Consider the following 18,215-nt stretch of genomic DNA (forward strand, 5'->3'; position numbering starts at 1 on the left):
ATTCAGATTTTGTGATGAAAAATGGATGGCTTTACATTTGACATTTTTGAGCTCAGCTAAGCCATGGAGCGAAAATGTTGAACCAACCTCTGCGACTGAATATAAAAACAGTATTATTATTGAAGCAGGAACAGCTCAAAATTAGCAAACTAAATACTATTTTGTAGAAGCTCATTAGGTGGTCATTTTGACCCAGCCTGCACGGAGGAAACAGAGTGGGAGGGTGAGAAGAACTGCTGAGAGAATTCACCACATGTTTTTCTAGAAATCATATTAACCCATCCATTCAGTGCACTGAAAACACAGCATTCAGCACAGTTAAGGAAGTTCCAGACCTCAGATGTGCCATGGGGTCTGGGACAAACTGAGTGATAGATTATAAAAAACATATGACACAGGAGGTGGCCATTATGTCCATTATACCCGTGCTAGTCAAAAATGAACTATCCCACCTTCCATTATGCCCCTGACAGTTTCGGTTTTTTTAAAGTTTAGTTTTGAGATAAAGCATGGAAACAGGTCCTTCGGCCCACCAATTCCAAACGAGTTAGTGATCACCCGTACACTAGTTCTAGCCTAGAGACTAGGAACAATTTATAGAAGCCAATTAATCTACAAACTTGCACATCTTTGGAATGTGGGGAAAAAACTGGAGGACCCAGAGAAAACCCATGCAGTCACAGAGAGGACATACAAATTCCACACAGACAGCACCCATAGTCATAGTCACCCATAATCATAGTCACCCATAGTCAGGATCAAACCCAGGTGTCTGGTGCTGTAAGGGCAGCAACTCAACTGCAGCGCCACTGTGCCACCTCTTGAAAAATTAATTGATCCATAACCATGCAGGTCACAGAACATGCAAGTAATCTTACCTAAATTACTCTTTTGGACAGTTTTTCCTAAACCCTGTGTTCATTTAGGGGGAGTAATTTTCCTCTCTAATCTTTCTAACAATTACTTTAAACTTACTCCCCCTGATTTTTAATCTCTCAGCTCAGGAGAGTTGGTTCTACTGTTTGCTCTTACTAGCCCCTTCATAGCATTATACAAGCGCAAAATGTTTTACAAGCACAGTGCTGCTGTTGACAGAACTGTCCTGAAATATTAATGGCACAATTTGGAGTCTGGCACCATTATGAGAGTGCAAAGAAAATTAGAGCTTTGGCAATTTACTCTCTGTGATTCCTGTACTGGGGCACCATCAAGAGCACCTTTCTCCACGATAGATCCATGAATATCATAATGTGAGCATTAGTGCTTGCGGCTTTCAACGGGTCTCTTCCATGTACAAGGGTCTCGGAAATGTTTCTGGTAATGAATTGAATTACAGTTGCATAGAGCTTCATGATATAGTAGAAGGCCAAATAACTCCTCACTTCCCTCTGAAGGTACCACTGGAGCTACAATCTCTGTGATGGTTAAAAATAAATAAAAAGCAAATTTGCATTTTATATAAATATGGGAATGGTCTTAATGTTACAGAATGTATTTTTTTGTGCGAGGTATTAGTTTGAGTGCTCTGAAGCTATCATGTCTGTGGCCAACATGATGCCAAAGTAAACTAAATCTCCTCCGCCTGCACATGATCTATATCGCCCAATTCCCTGCATATTCATGTGCCCATCTAAAAGCCTCTTAAATGCACCATGCTATGTGGTTCCACCTTCACCCCTGGTAGTGCGTTCCACACTTTGTCTATTAAAACCTAAATAATTCAATTCATTACCAGAAACAGATTTCCGAGTCCCTTGTACATAGAAGAGACATGTTGAAAGCCGCAAGCACTAATGGTCGCATTAAGATATTCATGGATCTATAGTGGAGAGAGGTGCTCTTGATGGTGCATATCTCCTTTATACTTTGATACATATCTCCTTTGTACTTTGACCTTAAAGCTATAGAGAAAAATATATCAGTGTAATAGGAACGTGAAAGCAAATTCTATTTTTTTTATGGCAAAGTCAATAAAGTGCTTAACTAATAAAAAGAGGTATTTAATTTATTATTAACAAACTACTGTCAGTGAAATTGCACCACAGGCACTGAGATGTATTTGTAATCACTATTTCCATGTTTCAGCTAAAATTTCTGCAGCCTTTTTGTTTCCAAGTGACTTTCTCAGTTGTGGCTTAATTGGCATTTTCTCCCTCTGAATCAAAAGGTGAAGACTTCAAGCCTATTCAAGGCTGAGAGTACAGAGCAGGAACAAAGGAATGTTGCACTATTGTAGATGTCATTATTTGTTACATCCCATCGTGCTTTTTGAAAATGAAAGAGTTGTGCTCTCCCTGCCATCCCAGCCACATTTACATCAGCTCCTCCCTCCCCCACACCAAACACTTTACCTGATCAGTATCACTATACCATTTGTGGGATCTTACTGTATGTAAATTTGGTGCCTCACTTATAAGAGGCAGCGAATGTCAAATTGTTTGGGGATATTCTGAACTACAAAAAAATGTAATGCACTCCAGAGAATCTCAGGGCTCCCTGTTTCTACTTGATCACTGTGACAGGTAAGATCTTCAAATAGAATTAAAAATCTGACTATTAAATTTAATATTCTGAAATCAATTAAAAACAAAAGAGGCTCTATAATACTTTAAATCAAATATATTCGACTAAGAGTCATGGGTTCACTTCGCAAAATAGGCTAGCATTCTCACTTTCAGCTCATTTCTTATTAAGCATTTATGCCAAGGATAACAATGTGGGAAAATGTAATATTTCTGACTTTGTTCCATCCGCTGAGCTGCCAGGCAGCTTGGGACCAAGAAGGTACAAGAAAATCTACCATCCAATCAGTCATTCCTTCTCCCTAATGGTACAAACTACAAAGCTGCAAGCAAGAGCAATTCATTGAATTGCCAATGTGAAAGTCAGTCGCTAATCCATCACAAAATATAGCCAATGGCAACAACTTTGGGTTAAAGGTCCATAAAAAGCTACAAATACAAATCTACACTTAAAAGGTATACAGCTGGCAGAGCATCACCAGCCTGAGATCTTGCCAAATCATTCAACCAGCGACAAGACCAGCTTTCACTTCCACTCTACCACAGTCTCAAACACAAGAGTCAGCAATCTGACTTTTCACAGTACTGTGGGGTTTTTTCAAACAGATCAACTGCACTCAACTAGTCAGATGCGCATTAAAAACTATTTCAAAATTTCATGCATCATAAAATATTGGAACTGAGGTAAAAATAGAAAATGTTGGAAACACATTTGGGGGGGGGGCACACCAAGAAAGATGGGGAAACCAGCGGGGGGTGCCTGCTGCCACGTGCAGCGACAGGCAGAAGATAGGACTGTTCTGTGAACTTGCGTAACTTTGTCGCTGCCAGAAACGTGGCCACTCTTGTGTACGGTCTAGGTGAGGCCTGCTGTATGAATTTACTGGGTTGGATGCAAAGAAAGCATTTTACAAAACCTCAGTACATGTGACAATAAAGTAACATTGAATCATTGAATCACTCAGCAAGTCAGGCAGCATGTGTGGGAAGTGAAAGTGAGTTAACACATTCGAGCTTTACAGATGCTGCCTGGCTTGTTGAATGTTCCAGCAAATTTTGAAATATTTCAGATTTCCAGCATTAACAGATTTTGGGGGATTTTCAATGTGAATTGAGACCACGGTTTGTGCATATACATAAAAGTAATTCTAATCTGTTGAAAAAAAGAATTTGGGTACAATGCAACAAAACAGCTCTATGACTCTACATGTTATTGAGCTATGCAGCTGAGAAACATCATTAATTTAGGCTGATAATATTGCACATGGTTGATGTGGGAGAGGCAGCTGAGAAAATGTCAGCTTTATCTCTGAATGAAAAATATCTGTGCATTACCAGACAGCTGTTTCATCAGTTTGATACAATCTTACCAGCAAACACTGAACAATTTTGAGACAAACATCTTGTCAACCAATTAATATCAATATTTTTTTCCTAAAATTCAGATCGGTACAGTATTAGGATGCAATAAGAAACATTAGTTACCTTACACTTAATTCTTTCATTATACTAATGGTGAATGTAAGCTGCATTCTAGTTTCGTTTATTATTTTCATGTGTACAGAAATAGAGTGAAAAGCTTTGTTTTGTATGTTATCCAGTCAAATCATACCATGAGTACAATCATACACAAGTAAAAGAATGGAATAAATGGAGTGGATAACAGTAGATTCTCTTCTGGGATAACATGCAAAAAGTCTTTTGCATCTATCAAGTATCATATCACTGAATGTATCAAGTCTGACCTTGGCCTTAGGAGATATGAATAGTGCATTCAGAAAGTATTCAGACCCCTTCACTTTTTCCACATTTTGTTACGTTACAGCCTTATTTTAAAATGGATTAAATTCTTTTTTTTTAAATCGTCAATCTACACACAATTCCCCAGAATGAAGAAGCAAAAACAGGTGTTTAGAAATTTTTGCAAAGTAATTAAAAAGAAATAACTGAAATATCACATTTACATAAGTATTCAGACCCTTTGCTATGACACTCAAAATTGAGCTTAGGTTCATCCTGTTTCCATTGATTATCTTTGAGATGTTTCTACAGCTTGATTGGAGTCCATCAGTGGTAAATTAAGTTGATTGGACATGATTTGGAAAGGCACACACCCGTCTATATAAGGTCCCACAATATATAAGGGAGGAGCCAGCGCTGCCGTCGCAGCTGCGGCTTGCCTGCAGTCCGTCTGTCTTTTGTGTTTTTGTTGTTTTTGTATGAATTGTAGTTTTAATATGGTGTAGTGTTTGTATGTTATGTTTTGGGGGGTGGGAGGGAACGGGAACTGTAAAATTCTCTCTCCCGAACGGAGACGTGACCTTTGTTTCTGTGCCGTGTCTCCGTTCCCATTGCGGCCTACCACCGGCCATGCACCTGGGACCACCTGGGGCTCTGGTTTGCAGAGCCCGCGGCCCAGACTCACCACCTGCGGCGCTGGCTGCCTGCGGATGCTGCGGGAACGGCTGCGACTCGTCTCCGGAGGCTCCGGCGCGGGCCGCGTGGACGTCGGAAGCCCGCAGACCCCTGGATGGGGGCCGACATCGGGAGCTCCGGCAGCGGCAGAGGCAACGTGTTCGCCCGCCCCGAATCGCGGGGCTTGGGTCGGCCCGTGGTCGGGAGCCCCGACCGCCCCGACGTGGCAACTCCAACAGCCTGACCGTGGGACAAGACGGCAGGGAAGAGAAAAAGACATTTTTGGCCTTCCATCACAGTGAGGAGGGACTGGAGGAGACTCACTGTGATGGATGTTTCTTTTTGTTTGGTGTTAGTTGTGATTGTATGTGTTATTGCATTTTTATTGATTATTCTTATTGGTCTTATTGTTTAACTGCGGGTAATGTTTCATTTCACTACACATTTATGTGTATGTGACAAATAAACGACTATTGATTGATATATTGACAGTGCATGTCAGAGCAAAAACCAAGCCATGAAGACAAAGAAATTGTCCGTAGACCTCCGAGACAGGATTGTGTCGAGACACATATCTGGGGAAGGGTATAAAACAATTTCTGCAGCATTGCAGGTCTCGAAGAGCACAGTGGCCTCCGTCATTCTTAAATGGAAGAACTTTGGAACCACCAGGACTCTTCATAAAGCTGGCCGCCCGGCCAAACTGAGCAATCGGGGGAGAAGGGCTTTGGTCAGGGAGGTGACCAAGAACCTGATGGTCACTCTGACAGAGCTCCAGAGTTCCTCTTTGAAGATGGGAGAAACTTCCAGAAGGACAACTATAACTGCAGCATTCCGCCTTTATGGTAGAGTGACCAGACGGAAGCCACTCCTCAGTAAAAGGCACATGACAGCCCGCTTAGAGTTTGCCAAAAGGCACCTAAAGGACTCTCAAACCATGAGAAACAAGATTCTCTGGTCTGATTAAACCAAAATTGAACTCTTTGGCCTGAATGCCAAGCGGCACTGCTAATCACCTGGCCAATACCATACCTAGGTAAAGCATGGTGGTGGCAGTATCATGCTGTGGGGATGTTTTTCAGCGGCAGGAACTGGGAGACTAGTCAGGATAGAGGGAAAGATGAGATGGTTCTGGACCTCTGACTGGGACGGATGTTCACCTTCCAACAGGACAATGACCCTAAGCACACAGCCAAGACAACGCAGGAGTGGCTTCGTGACAAGTCTGTGAATGTCCTTGAGTGGCCTAGCCAGAGCCCGGACTTGAACCTGATCGAACATCTCTGGGGGGACCTGAAAATAGCTGTGCATCGACGCTCCCCATCCAACCTGACCGAGCTTGAGAGGATCTGCAGAGAAGAATGGGAGAAATTACCCAAATACAGGTGTGCCAAGCTTGTAGTGTCATGCCCAAGAAGACTTGAGGCTGTTATCACTGCCAAAGGTGCCTCAACAAAGTACTGAGTAAAGGGTCTGAATACTTGTGTAAATGTGATATTTCAGTTATTTCTTTTTAATTACTTTGCAAAAATTTCTAAACACCTGTTTTCGCTTTTTTATTATGGGATATTGTGTGTAGATTGATGATTAAAACAAATGAATTTAATCCATTTTAAAATAAGGCTGTAACGTAACAAAATATGGAAAAAATAAAGGAGTCTGAATACTTTCTGAATGCACTGTATTTCTTATTTTCCCACTTTAGGGCTGGTTTTCAGGTGGCAGTGGATTAGTGTGAGGAAATTGATGATCTATGGGTTGGCCTGGTCCAGCGTGATGCTGTTGGTTCTTTCACGGCTGCCACCATTCTGTGCAGCTGCTGTGCTCGATCTACTAACTCACCCGGCTCCAGCAGCTGCCTCACCTTCCCATTCCCACACCATGACCCACGGCCCCTGCAACCGCACCAGCTAAAGGTAAAATTGACCTGCTGCCTCCCACAGCCACCCCTCCATCTGTGTGCACTGAGACCACTATGTCCCCACCTGAGGAACAGTAAACTGGGGGAAAAACAGATTTCAATATAGTGAGACACGACCTGGAAAAAGAGAGCAGACAGCAGCTACTTGCAGGCATGTCTGCAGGCAACCACTGCAAGAAATAAAGTCGATCAGGGCCAACGTGCACCCATAATGTCGAAGGGCACAATACGGCAACAATAGATTTTTGTTGTAAACTGTGGCATGAGTGATGCATACTATTATTTGTGCATAGACAAAATTTCCTGGGCTTATCAGTGATGCGCCCAACATGAACTTTGCTGAAGCTGTAAAAACCCTGCTTTACACAGTGAAAACCCCATAGTAATGTTCTCCTGCTGGACCAGTGCTGCTGGAATCACTGTTACCACTTTTAATGAATGAGAACGGGTCTGGTGAATTGGCAGTGGTGTGGTTTATGGTTTCCATTCAGTTTCTCTGAAATGCAGAAGTAGTTTTCCTCATTTGCTGATTTATCTTTAAGCTAATGAAAAAATAATTCGCTTTTGTACATACTAGCTTCTAAGAGTGTTCCCCGTTAAAAGGAATTGAATTTTTGATTGCCATTTAATATTTGTGTCCAGTCAATAATCCCAGGCTCCGTAACACCATCAATCTCTTATTTGGAATGTTGATCTTTTCAAAGAATTAGCTATACTCGTGAAGATGGCAGCTATTCCAAACATAAAGGGAATGATGATGTGAGCAATAAATTATTAATAAATGATTAATACATTTTCCTCAGAATGCACTGTTTTGATTGTATTTCCCATGCACAACACAGACCCTGTCTTGCAATAAATTTGCCTACTTACATTCTGAAAATAATTATCATTTACAACCCCTCCATTAGCTCAGTATTTTAAAGCACTACCATATTAAACACAGCAAATATATTTCCAGCACTTCAAATAAAAAATCAATAATCTATATAAAATATTTGTTAAGCCTTCACAATGTGGGACTCATAAGTCAAGCATAGTTTTATAAATCGGAATAAAAATTTGGTGAATACTGAAATATTCACATTACATATCAAAAGCTAAATTCACAGCAAAAAATTCTCGGCAACTCATTACTACCCAAGATGTAGCATTCTTGAATGAGACAGGCATTAAACTTTTTTTGTACATTTGCAATAAGCGAGTTCGGTATTCCGACTGAGCATGCACAGGTCATAGGTCGCGGGGGCATAGAATTGTTGCCAGCTGATCTACTACGTGTAAACAAACCTTTGTTTCATCCATTTTTTCCAGTTTTTTTCCGTATAGGTAAGAAAATACTGTTTTCAAAACTGTTAATATGGTGTATATGTGGTTAATTAGTAAAAACTACGATGATTTTGTAGGTTTGTTTGCATTATGCTGCGAATTCCCCTCAACTTTCCCCGACTCTTTAACTTGTCCCGGAGCCGTGGAACCGCGCTGGTGGTGGCGAGAACTGGAGGCAGAAGCTGCCGGTGAAGGTTCACCGGAGAGCAGATTGCCACCAACCGAGACAAGGCAAGAGATCGCAGCGCCCCCTCGCAAATAACAAACCCAAGGAAACTTCCCTCCTCGCCACCACCGCCGCCGCCGCTCACCCCGGGGTGCACGGCTTCTGAACTACAACTACAACACTTGTGTTTATTCTTATTTCGCTGCGCTAGAGGGAGACGGGGCTGGGGAAGAGAGTGGAGGAGCAGTGCAGATCCAGCTGGCGCTGGGAGAGAGAGAGGGGAGAGAGAGAGAGGGGGGAGATAGGGGGAAAGAGAGGGGGGAGAGAGTCGGAGTAGAGGGAGCAGCGGGTGAGAGCGGGAGCGCGGGGAGGGGGAGGGTGTCAGTAGGTCTGGTGAAGTAGTGCCACCACTTGTGGGGGCTGTTCCCTCCCTCCCTCTCTCCCAGCGCCAGCAAGATCTGCGCCGCTCCTCCACTCTCATCCCCGACCCTGTCTCCCTCTAATGCAGCAAAATAAGAATAAACACAAGTGTTGTAGTTGTTGTTCAGAAGCCCCGCATCCCCGGGGTGAGCGGCGGTGGCGAGCAGGGAAGTTTCCTTGAGTTTGTTGTTTGCGAGCGGGCGCTGTGATCTCTCGCCTTGTCCCTGCTCTGAGTCGGTGGCGATCTGCTCTCCGGTGAACCTTCGCCGGCAGCTTCTGCCTCCAGTCCCCGCCGTCACGGCTGTAGTTCCACGGCTCCGGGACCTGTAAAAGAGTCGGGGAGAGTTGAGGGGAACTCGCCGCATAAAGCAAAAAATCCTACAAAATCATCGTAGTTTTTACTAATTAACCATGTATACACCAAATTAACTCTTTTGAAAACAGTATTTTCTTACCTATAAGGACAAAAGCTGGAAAAAACGGATGAAACGAAGATTTGTTTACACATAGTAGATCAACAGGTGACAATTCTATGCCCATGCGACCTATGACCTGCGCATGCTCCGTCGGAATACCGAACTCGCTTATTGACAGGGTAAAAACAATTTCTAGAGTCAAATCCCAGCCAATGTTGGACATGTGTTCACACTTACTCAGATTCCACTTGAGTCCAGTTGTTGTTACATTGTTGCACCGATTTCCCACTGGGATAAGGCCACACCACTTCGCTTCTAGGCCTGTGTTGACACACAATCTATGGTAACCCTGCCAGAAAAAAATACAGTTTATCCAATATAATCTTGAGGAACTCTCCCTATTTAAAATATCACAGTAATAAATCACTGAGAATATGTTTTACTGTAGCTAGAAGAATTCTGACCCTTTATGACAGTTCATTTTAGTCCAAACATTTTCCCTATTGACATATAATAAAATATTTATTTGGTTGTGACTCATGCAACTTAGTTGCAAGAGTCAATTTGGTGGTAACTCATAAAAATCAATTTGTCAACTGTCATCAATAACATTTATGATCATTTCATGCTGCTCAACAAAAATTGAGGTATTGCTTTGGACTTCAACAAAATCCTAGGGTGGGGGTGGGGGTAGTGGCTGGGACATTTTTGTGGTCCAGAAGCATTATATTCATCCCACTCCACTTCCAGCCTCAATCCATCAAATAGTGAGCGAGACAGTAATGGAATTCAAAAGGAAACAGGGACATGATCGGAGATATAATGGATTAAATGTAATGCAGAAAAGTCCACAGCGATGATTTACGGTGGAGCATAAGGAAAGATTATAAATGGAGATGCAAGAGACTGCAGTTGCTGGAATCTGGAGCAACAAATACTCATCTACTGTATCTGCTGTTCCAGGTGTCAACTTCTCTACATTGGCGAGACCAAGCGCAGGCTCGGAGATCGTTTCGCTGAATCCACGCAATCCGCCTTAAGCTACCTGATCTCCCGGTTGCTCAGCACTTCTACTCCCCATTCCATTCCAAATCTGACTTTTCTGTCCTGGGCCTCCTCCATTGTCAGAGTGAGTGAGGCCCAGCGCAAATTGGAGGAACAGCACCTCATATTTTGCTTGGGTAGCATCCATCCCAGTGGTACAAACATTGACTTCTCTAACTTCAAATAGCCCTTGCTTTCCCTCTCTCTCCATCCCCTCCCCCTCCCCTTCCCAGTTCTCCCACCAGTCTTACTGTCTCCGACTACATTCTATCTTTGTCCCGCCCATTCCCCTGACATCAGCCTGAAGGATCTTGACCCGAAACGTCGCCGATTCCTTCTCCCCAGAGATGCTGCCTGTCCCGCTGAGTTACTCTGGCATTTTGTGTCTACCTTCACAGCAAATAACATGCTGGAGGAACTCAGCTACTCAGGTAGCATCTGTGGAGAGAGATGAACAGTTGACGTTTCGAGTCAGGGCACTTCATCAGGACTGAATATAAATGACCAATGCCATAGATACATAAAAAATAGGTGCAGGAGGAAGCCATTCAGCCCTTCGAGCCAGCACCGCCATTCAATGTGATCATGGCTAATCATCCACAATCAGTACCCTGTTGCTGCCTTCTCCCCATACCCCTTGATTCTGCTAGCTCAAAGAGCTTTATCTAACTCTCTTTTGAATCCATCCTGTGAATTGGCCTCCCCTGCCTTCTGAAGCAGAGAATTCCACAACTCTCTGGGTGATTCCACAAATTCACAACTCTCTGGGTGATTCAGTCTAAAGAAGTACAGAAGTACAGAAGCTCTTAAGGATAGCGGAGTCAGGGGGTATGGGGAGAAGGCAGGAACGGGGTACTGATTGAGAATGATCAGCCATGATCACATTGAATGGTGGTGCTGGCTCGAAGGGCCGAATGGCCTACTCCTGCACCTATTGTCTATTGTCTATTGTCACGGAGGGACATTTCCATAGATCGTTGAAAGTGGCAGCGCACTTTGAAAGAACAGCCATTAAAAGAGCATAGAATCCTAAGATTCACGAGTACCGACAGGGAGTGAAATTAAAACCTCATAACGCACTGCTTCAGCCACAATCAGATTGTTGCACCCAGATCTAGCGACTTGAATGGATACGAAAGCCCATCAGGGGTAATAAAAATATTGACGAGAGAGTTCTTGGGTTAAGTCATGTCAACTATGTGCATAGACTGGAGAAACATGGACTGTTCCTGGAGCAAAGAGGTATTCAGAGATGAATTGATAGGGACAAATATTTTCATGGCTTAGTAATGAGAGGACACCAGTTGCCATCAGTGTATAGCTCACGAACTCGAATGACTGGCAAAAAAAGTCAGGTTTAATACGAAGACATGTATTTTCATATAGCGAATAGATAGTATCTGGAAACCAAAATCTTCAGATGTTGGAATCTGAAATTAAAACAGGAAGGTTTGTATGTAGCCAGCAATTCATAGAGACAGCATTCAGAGAGAATAGTAACCTGCTAACCAGCATTTTCTTAATCTAAGTCATGATCTGAAATTCATTGCCTATTAAACAGTGGTGGAAGGAGATTCAGTCAATGCTTTCAAAATAAAACTAGATATACACTTGAGGGAAAATAAATTTCAGGGCTATGGGGAAGAGCCATGGAGTGGAACTGAAGATTGCTCTTGTAGGTCGGCAGTGAATGGACTGAATGACCTTCTTTTGGGCTGTAACATTTCCATGATTCTAAACAGGCATTGCTGGTATACTTAAGGCAGGTGGGAAAAGGAAAACAGCAAAAGGTTATTGACTGGAAACATTAACTGAGATGGTTAACTGGCCTGCTGAGTATGGCCAGCACTTTGTTTTTTATACCAAAAACATTAGCATTTTGTTCTGCTTAATGAAGTACCAGAGGAATTTTCCGGTCAGATGCTCTTAGTAATTAACAAATTAATTAACCATGCAAATCTACATACTAAATTAGATGAAGGTTACAATGTTTTGCTTAAATTGCCTCTTCTCTTAAACCCCATCAAAAACAGGCAAACTCTTAAATAAAAAGACTTGGATTTACATAGTGCCTTTCATGCTTCCTTCTGCGGAATCGCAAATCGATTCCCAGTAATGAAGTACTTAAAGTCCTATCAATATCTGGTCACAGTTATATTACAGGAAGTGTGCCAGGAAATGTGTGCACAATGTGCTCCAGTCAGCAGCGATGTGCTATTCAGATAAAATCTAGCCAGGCTCCAGGAATAAAACTCTGCGGGTCTTCAAAACAATGCAACTGAATTTTTGTTACACTTTTCTGGGAGAGAAGAGACCTTGACCAAATGCTGCATTGGCAAGATGCATCTCCAAAAGGTGCATCCTCTCAGGACTTCACCGACATTTAGCCAAGATGTTTGAGTTCCAGACTGTAGAGTTCAACCTGAACGCAAGACCTTCAGATTCAAAGAAGAATGTGCAACTAAGTTCAATATCTAGCTTTGTTTAGATTTCTATTGTTGAAGTTTATTATAGTCCCAGTGAAGTTTATTATAGTCCCTTCAACATCTGGATCAGGTTAGCCCAAAGCGTTCATGCTTTCAAGAGAGAGTTAGATAGAGCTCTTAATGATAGCAGAGTCAAGGGATATGGGGAGAAGGCAAGAGCGGGGTACTGATTGTGGATGATCAGCCCTGATCACGGTAAATGGCGGTGCTGGCTCAAAGGGCCGAATGGCCTACTCCTGCACCTATTGTCTATTAACTGCTTGTAAACTTTGTAGTCAGGACACATGAATGGTTAGCATAAGCTCCCAGCAGGGATCTACTATGCACTGCCAACTAGCTTAATAGGCAGGTACAAAGCCTGCCAAGCAACTCATATTTAATGCCATGTGACACTTAACTACAAGGGACTGCATGTGGGCACACATCCTTTAGTCTTAAATGCTTCACAGCAGCTTTCAAATGTTTGTTCACGTTGTAAAGTTTGTGATAGTTAAAATGGAACGTAAAGATTCAGCTCAAATGAGACGGATGGCATGAAGCGAACCTTGCCAAATAAACGGAACACCATCGAACCTCTACTGATGAATGCCATCCCATGGACACAACAGTATTGTTTCCCTATCAAGAGATGGCAACCATTCTTAAATTTATGGGTTCCACGACAGCGTTCTGCAAACCTGGCAATTTTCTTTTGAAAAATGATGTCCATTTACCTTTAAAACAATCTTATTCCTACAAGGAAGGCCTTTGAATATTCCAAATGAGTGAACAATACCAGTAGTTTATTTCCATATGCCTGTTCCCTTACAGATCATTTTGTCAATAACTAATTTAAGGGCAATGTACTGCGTCAATATTTGCCTCTACTGCAAATTTGCTCGCAGACAGCAAACACCAGAGATCTAAAATTCGCTGGATTTAAAAATGATGATTTAAAAGAATCATCTTAGCAACTTCACGACTTAGAAAAGATCTCAATTGCCTATTATAGATAGTTGCTGTCAAACATACCATCACTTTATCCCTAGTTCTTGTGATATACTTGTACTTTTGCTGCTAATCGATAGCATCCTGACAGTTAAACCTCTATTTAGATGGCCTCTTTTCTTTCGAAACTGTTTCCATGGGCAATTATTTTCTTGCTGTTCTGTTCTGTGCATAGTTGTGCTGCATATGGTTTCCCTTGTATATTTGCAAAATCCTGCAGATGGCCATTTTGTGTGCCTGACTGATTTGCGCTAATTACTGTTATTACCAGTCACTTTACTCACCTTGTGTAATTTTCCCTTAATTTCATCAGAAATTATGCACACTAATAAGACTAATTTAAGCAAGGTTTCCCAATGTGAAAAACACGGGCCTGCTGCAGCACCAAAATAAATGGCAAAATAAGTAGCGCTTTATAGTTTCAGATGAGAGGTAGAGCAGTCTAGGAAGTTTAAATCAAAAGTATATGCATTTAAGAAATATTAAAGCAATGTATGTACATTTGCCAAAAACATTCCTTCCCTCCTGATCTTTCAAGACCAATGTCTTGATTTAAACTGAACACATTTGCTGCAGAGCTCTGACCGAGAGTAGACAAGTCTCCAAAGGAATGTCATGTAAAATAACTAATACATATTTATAACACTGACATCTCTCCAGCTCACTGTAGTCCATCTGGAGGGTCTCAAAGGGACCCACGGACAATGGTGTTTTACCCATCTCATAAGGTACACCCTTTCCAGGATTATGTTGCTGACAAATCAGGCAACGATTGCTAATACCTTGAGCCAGAGATTGTAACCGTGAATGCCAGCATGTGGCTAGGAGCATATCACTGGTTGCTTTACCACCACAATGAGTTGCAAAGTGTATATATTCAATAACCCACATTGCTAAATCATCTGACATACAAGCCTGTCCAACAGGGGTGATCCAGTTTAGATTCACAATCAACTGTGCACCCGAGCAGTTTCCACATTACCTTATCCCGGTCAGGAGCGTCCTCCTGTAATTTAATGACGTCTTGGATGGTTGGCATTCCTTTCCAAGGGAGACTTGCTTTTATTTGAGCTTTCAGTCTGGCCCATCATTTTAGGCACAACCACCCGCTGTCCCCGGGACGCCTCTCTAGCTTCCTAAACGGTCCCTACATCCACCGGTGTTTGACCTGTTGTGTGGGCAGATCATTTCATAACGGAAATCTGCTCTGTTGTATTAGGACAACTAGTTCAGCTGGCTGAGCAGAATGCTCAAAGCTGCTGACTCCAGTTTGCCATCCTGACAACATATGGGGGATTTAGGGACTTCAGGCAATTCTGTGATTCCATTCATCCAAATCAGGAAACAAACAGTCTCCCTTCGTTCGGGGAAAGCCAGCCATTGGACTACGTAATCCCTTACATCCATATCCCCAGACCCCATCAGGGTCTTACCAGACTTCTGTCTCAAACGTTTCTCATGAGCACATTCCTTCTTTAACACTCCGGCTGATTTAGCCACTCCCCCTCCTGTAATTCCTATTCCCAATTTCAAAGCATTATCCTGCCAACTTGCCAACACTGAAGCTTCCCTTAATTCTTGACAATACTGTTTCCACAGGGCAATAAGTTCCTTTGCCAGAGTACCCCTATTACTCTTCCAAATTATCTCCTGAACCTTCTTAACATCATCCAGAGCCTTTATTCCTTCTAATGGCCAAAAGTCATCCCCTAATTTCTTGTTTAACTCCCCCGACAATTGTCTGAATTGCTCCGATTTGTCAGGATACCGTTCACATAAGATTTGCAAAGCACTGTTTGATTCAGTTGTAGTATCCAAACGATTACCCATCTTGCTGACTGATAATTCAACACAGTGCGTTGCAAATGACACAAATTACACAGTCGCATTCCAAACGTCACACATCTTAATACCCCCCACAACACTTCACACAAGTTCACACACCTCACAACACTTTCATACACACAATCGGACCCAATCTTACAGCGACTGTAACCCACGCTTTCAGGACTGAAACCTGAACAACGTCCGCACTTTCAGGACTGAAACCTGACCTGTGCCCCACTCTCTCAGGACTGAAACCTGACCCAGTGGTATGTCTGAATAATCACACGTGATACTGGATTAGCACATCAGATTTATTCCACCATCGGGTTCTCCATCGTACCCCCTCGGTTGGATTCAGGATAGCGGACGTTAGGGTGAACACATCTCTTGCGACTGTTTCATACATGGTTAATGTTGATCTTATACAATTCACAAATCCAAACTTCTAACATTGCACTGTAACCTTTATTCGGGTATTTTATACCTGTCTTATTCTATTTCAGCTTCCTGCTCTTTAATGTTTTATGTAAAACACTTTAAATTGCCTTGTTGCTGGAATGTGCCATATGAATAAACTTGCTTTGCCTTCGGCTTTTACATTCCATGCTTCCCCCACGCTGACCATCCTTCGTCTCCTAATCTCTTGGTTACAAGCTGATAACTGTGTGCAATATGTACGTTTTCCAGGGTCTAAGTAACACATATCCCCCCTTCCCCTCCAGGAGGGAAACTCGGTTAACACACTGACCAATTTATAAAGTATTTCTACAGACCCCATCTTCCCTGGGACGGGTTACTCCATCCTGAATCCAACCGAGGGGGTACGATGGAGAACCCCATGGTGGAATAAATCTGATGTGCTAATCCAGTATCACGTGTGATTATTCAGACTGAAGGTAAAGAATTTGGTTTGTTTGTATCCATTAAAAACAAAGTGCCATGACATATCGAATACATGTTTATCTCACCTCCCTCTATCAAGATCCTAAACTGCTCAGAGAACCATTGTGCATCTCTGCCACCTCTTTCTTTCATCATCTGGGTAAAAGTTGGGTGTGAATTTGCACGGTTTGGCGATATCCGCGACCAAACATACGTCCTGTGAATGTGAATTATCCTTTGGTAACGGAAGACCAATAGCAGGCGGGGCAGTAAAGGGTTCATAAATAAGGTGGGTTTAGACGCCTTTATTTTTGCTTTCTCCCTCCAATTATCACATATAAGGTACTTTAGGGGGTCCCATTCTGGTCATGCTGAATAATGCCTGTACTGAGGTTATGGGTGGGTAGCAAACAACTGACTGTGGGGAGTACATAGCTGAGTGATCTCGGAGAAATAAGTTACCTCTTGGGACTTCTCCGAGAAACTTGAGATCATGTTTACATCTCTGTAGTGGAGAGACCAGACATAGTTCTGTGAGAATCCAACCTACCGCACTTCGACATACATCATCAAATTTTACATTTAGTCCATAAACCTGGAGAAGCTGCGTTTAATTTTTTATGCACCACATATATGAAATATAATTTCAGCAGGACTCAGCCGTGCTTCCCCAGCCGGGGTGATACGTATCTGGAACAGGGCAACGGGAAGTAATTTGACCCATGTAATTCCCATTTCACCCTGTAGTTGGCCAATTTACTTTTAAGGTCTGATTAACCCTTTCAACTAGTCCAGCAGTCTGAGGTCTGTAGGCACTATACAACTATTACTGGATGCCCATCTGGGTACAGAATTCCTTGTTTATTTGACCCATGAAATAAGAGCCGTTGTCTGAACTTAATCGGCTTGGAATTCCATACACACTTCCTTACGCATGCTAGTAAGGAGGGTATGGTCAGGATGGCAAAGGAAACCTGGTGGCATCCGGAAATTCACCAGGAGGCGTTAAAACAAGCCTCAGATTTTGAAATTTGCAGATGAAATAATCCCGGAAAGACAAAGGGAATGACACTCATATTGGACTGACCATCCGTCACTGAAAGGAAGTATGCAGGTACAGCAGGCAGTGAAGAAAGTCAATGGAATGTTGGCCATCATAACAAGAGGAGTTGAGTATAGGAGCAAAGAGGTCCTTCTGCAGTTGGAGAACTGCACCTGGAGTGAGACCACACCTGGAGTATTGTGTGCAGTTTTGGTCTCCGAATTTGAGGAAGGATATTCTTGCTATTAAGGGCGTGCAGCGTAAGTTTACGAGGTTAATTCCCGGAATGGCGGGACTGTTGTATGTTGAAAGACTGGAGCGACTGGGCTTGTATACGCTGGAATTTAGAAGAATGAGAGGGGATCTTATTGAAACATAGGATTATTAAGGGATTGAACACGTTAGAGGCAGGAACGGGGTACTGATTTTGAATGATCAGCCATGATCACATTGAATGGCGGTGCTGGCTCGAAGGGCCGAGTGGCCTACTCCTGCACCTATTGTCTATTGACCCTTTGAGTGTATATAAGTAGATCTTATAGAGTTGTCAGGGGCACATTATGATTAAGTGTGTGTAAGTTATTCTGACCCACACGCCCTCAGCGATGAATTAATTATTTATGCACAGCAATTAACCCCTGCTTTACCAGTCCTGCATTCCCTGGTACAAGAGGCACCGAAGCCACTACCAGTTACATAAGGGGACGAGTCCATAATACCAGGAGACTATGTGCTGAAATCTCTCCTCGGAGTACACA

The 18,215-nt window shown here is 42.7% G+C and overlaps 1 protein-coding gene across 3 annotated transcripts in view; it reads right to left on the reverse strand.

The window, feature by feature from the left end:
- tpk1 (thiamin pyrophosphokinase 1) overlaps window positions 1-18,215 on the reverse strand; it is a 299,450-nt gene that overhangs the window by 113,003 nt on the left and 168,232 nt on the right. For all 3 annotated transcript variants that reach the window (XM_078418374.1, XM_078418380.1, XM_078418367.1), the window contains one exon: window positions 9,427-9,538. In XM_078418374.1, coding sequence (XP_078274500.1) covers window positions 9,427-9,538 — 112 coding nt within the window. The remainder of the gene's footprint in view (window positions 1-9,426; window positions 9,539-18,215) is intronic.

This window comes from Rhinoraja longicauda, chromosome 2, assembly GCF_053455715.1.
Source record: "Rhinoraja longicauda isolate Sanriku21f chromosome 2, sRhiLon1.1, whole genome shotgun sequence".
Lineage (NCBI taxonomy): Eukaryota > Metazoa > Chordata > Chondrichthyes > Rajiformes > Arhynchobatidae > Rhinoraja > Rhinoraja longicauda.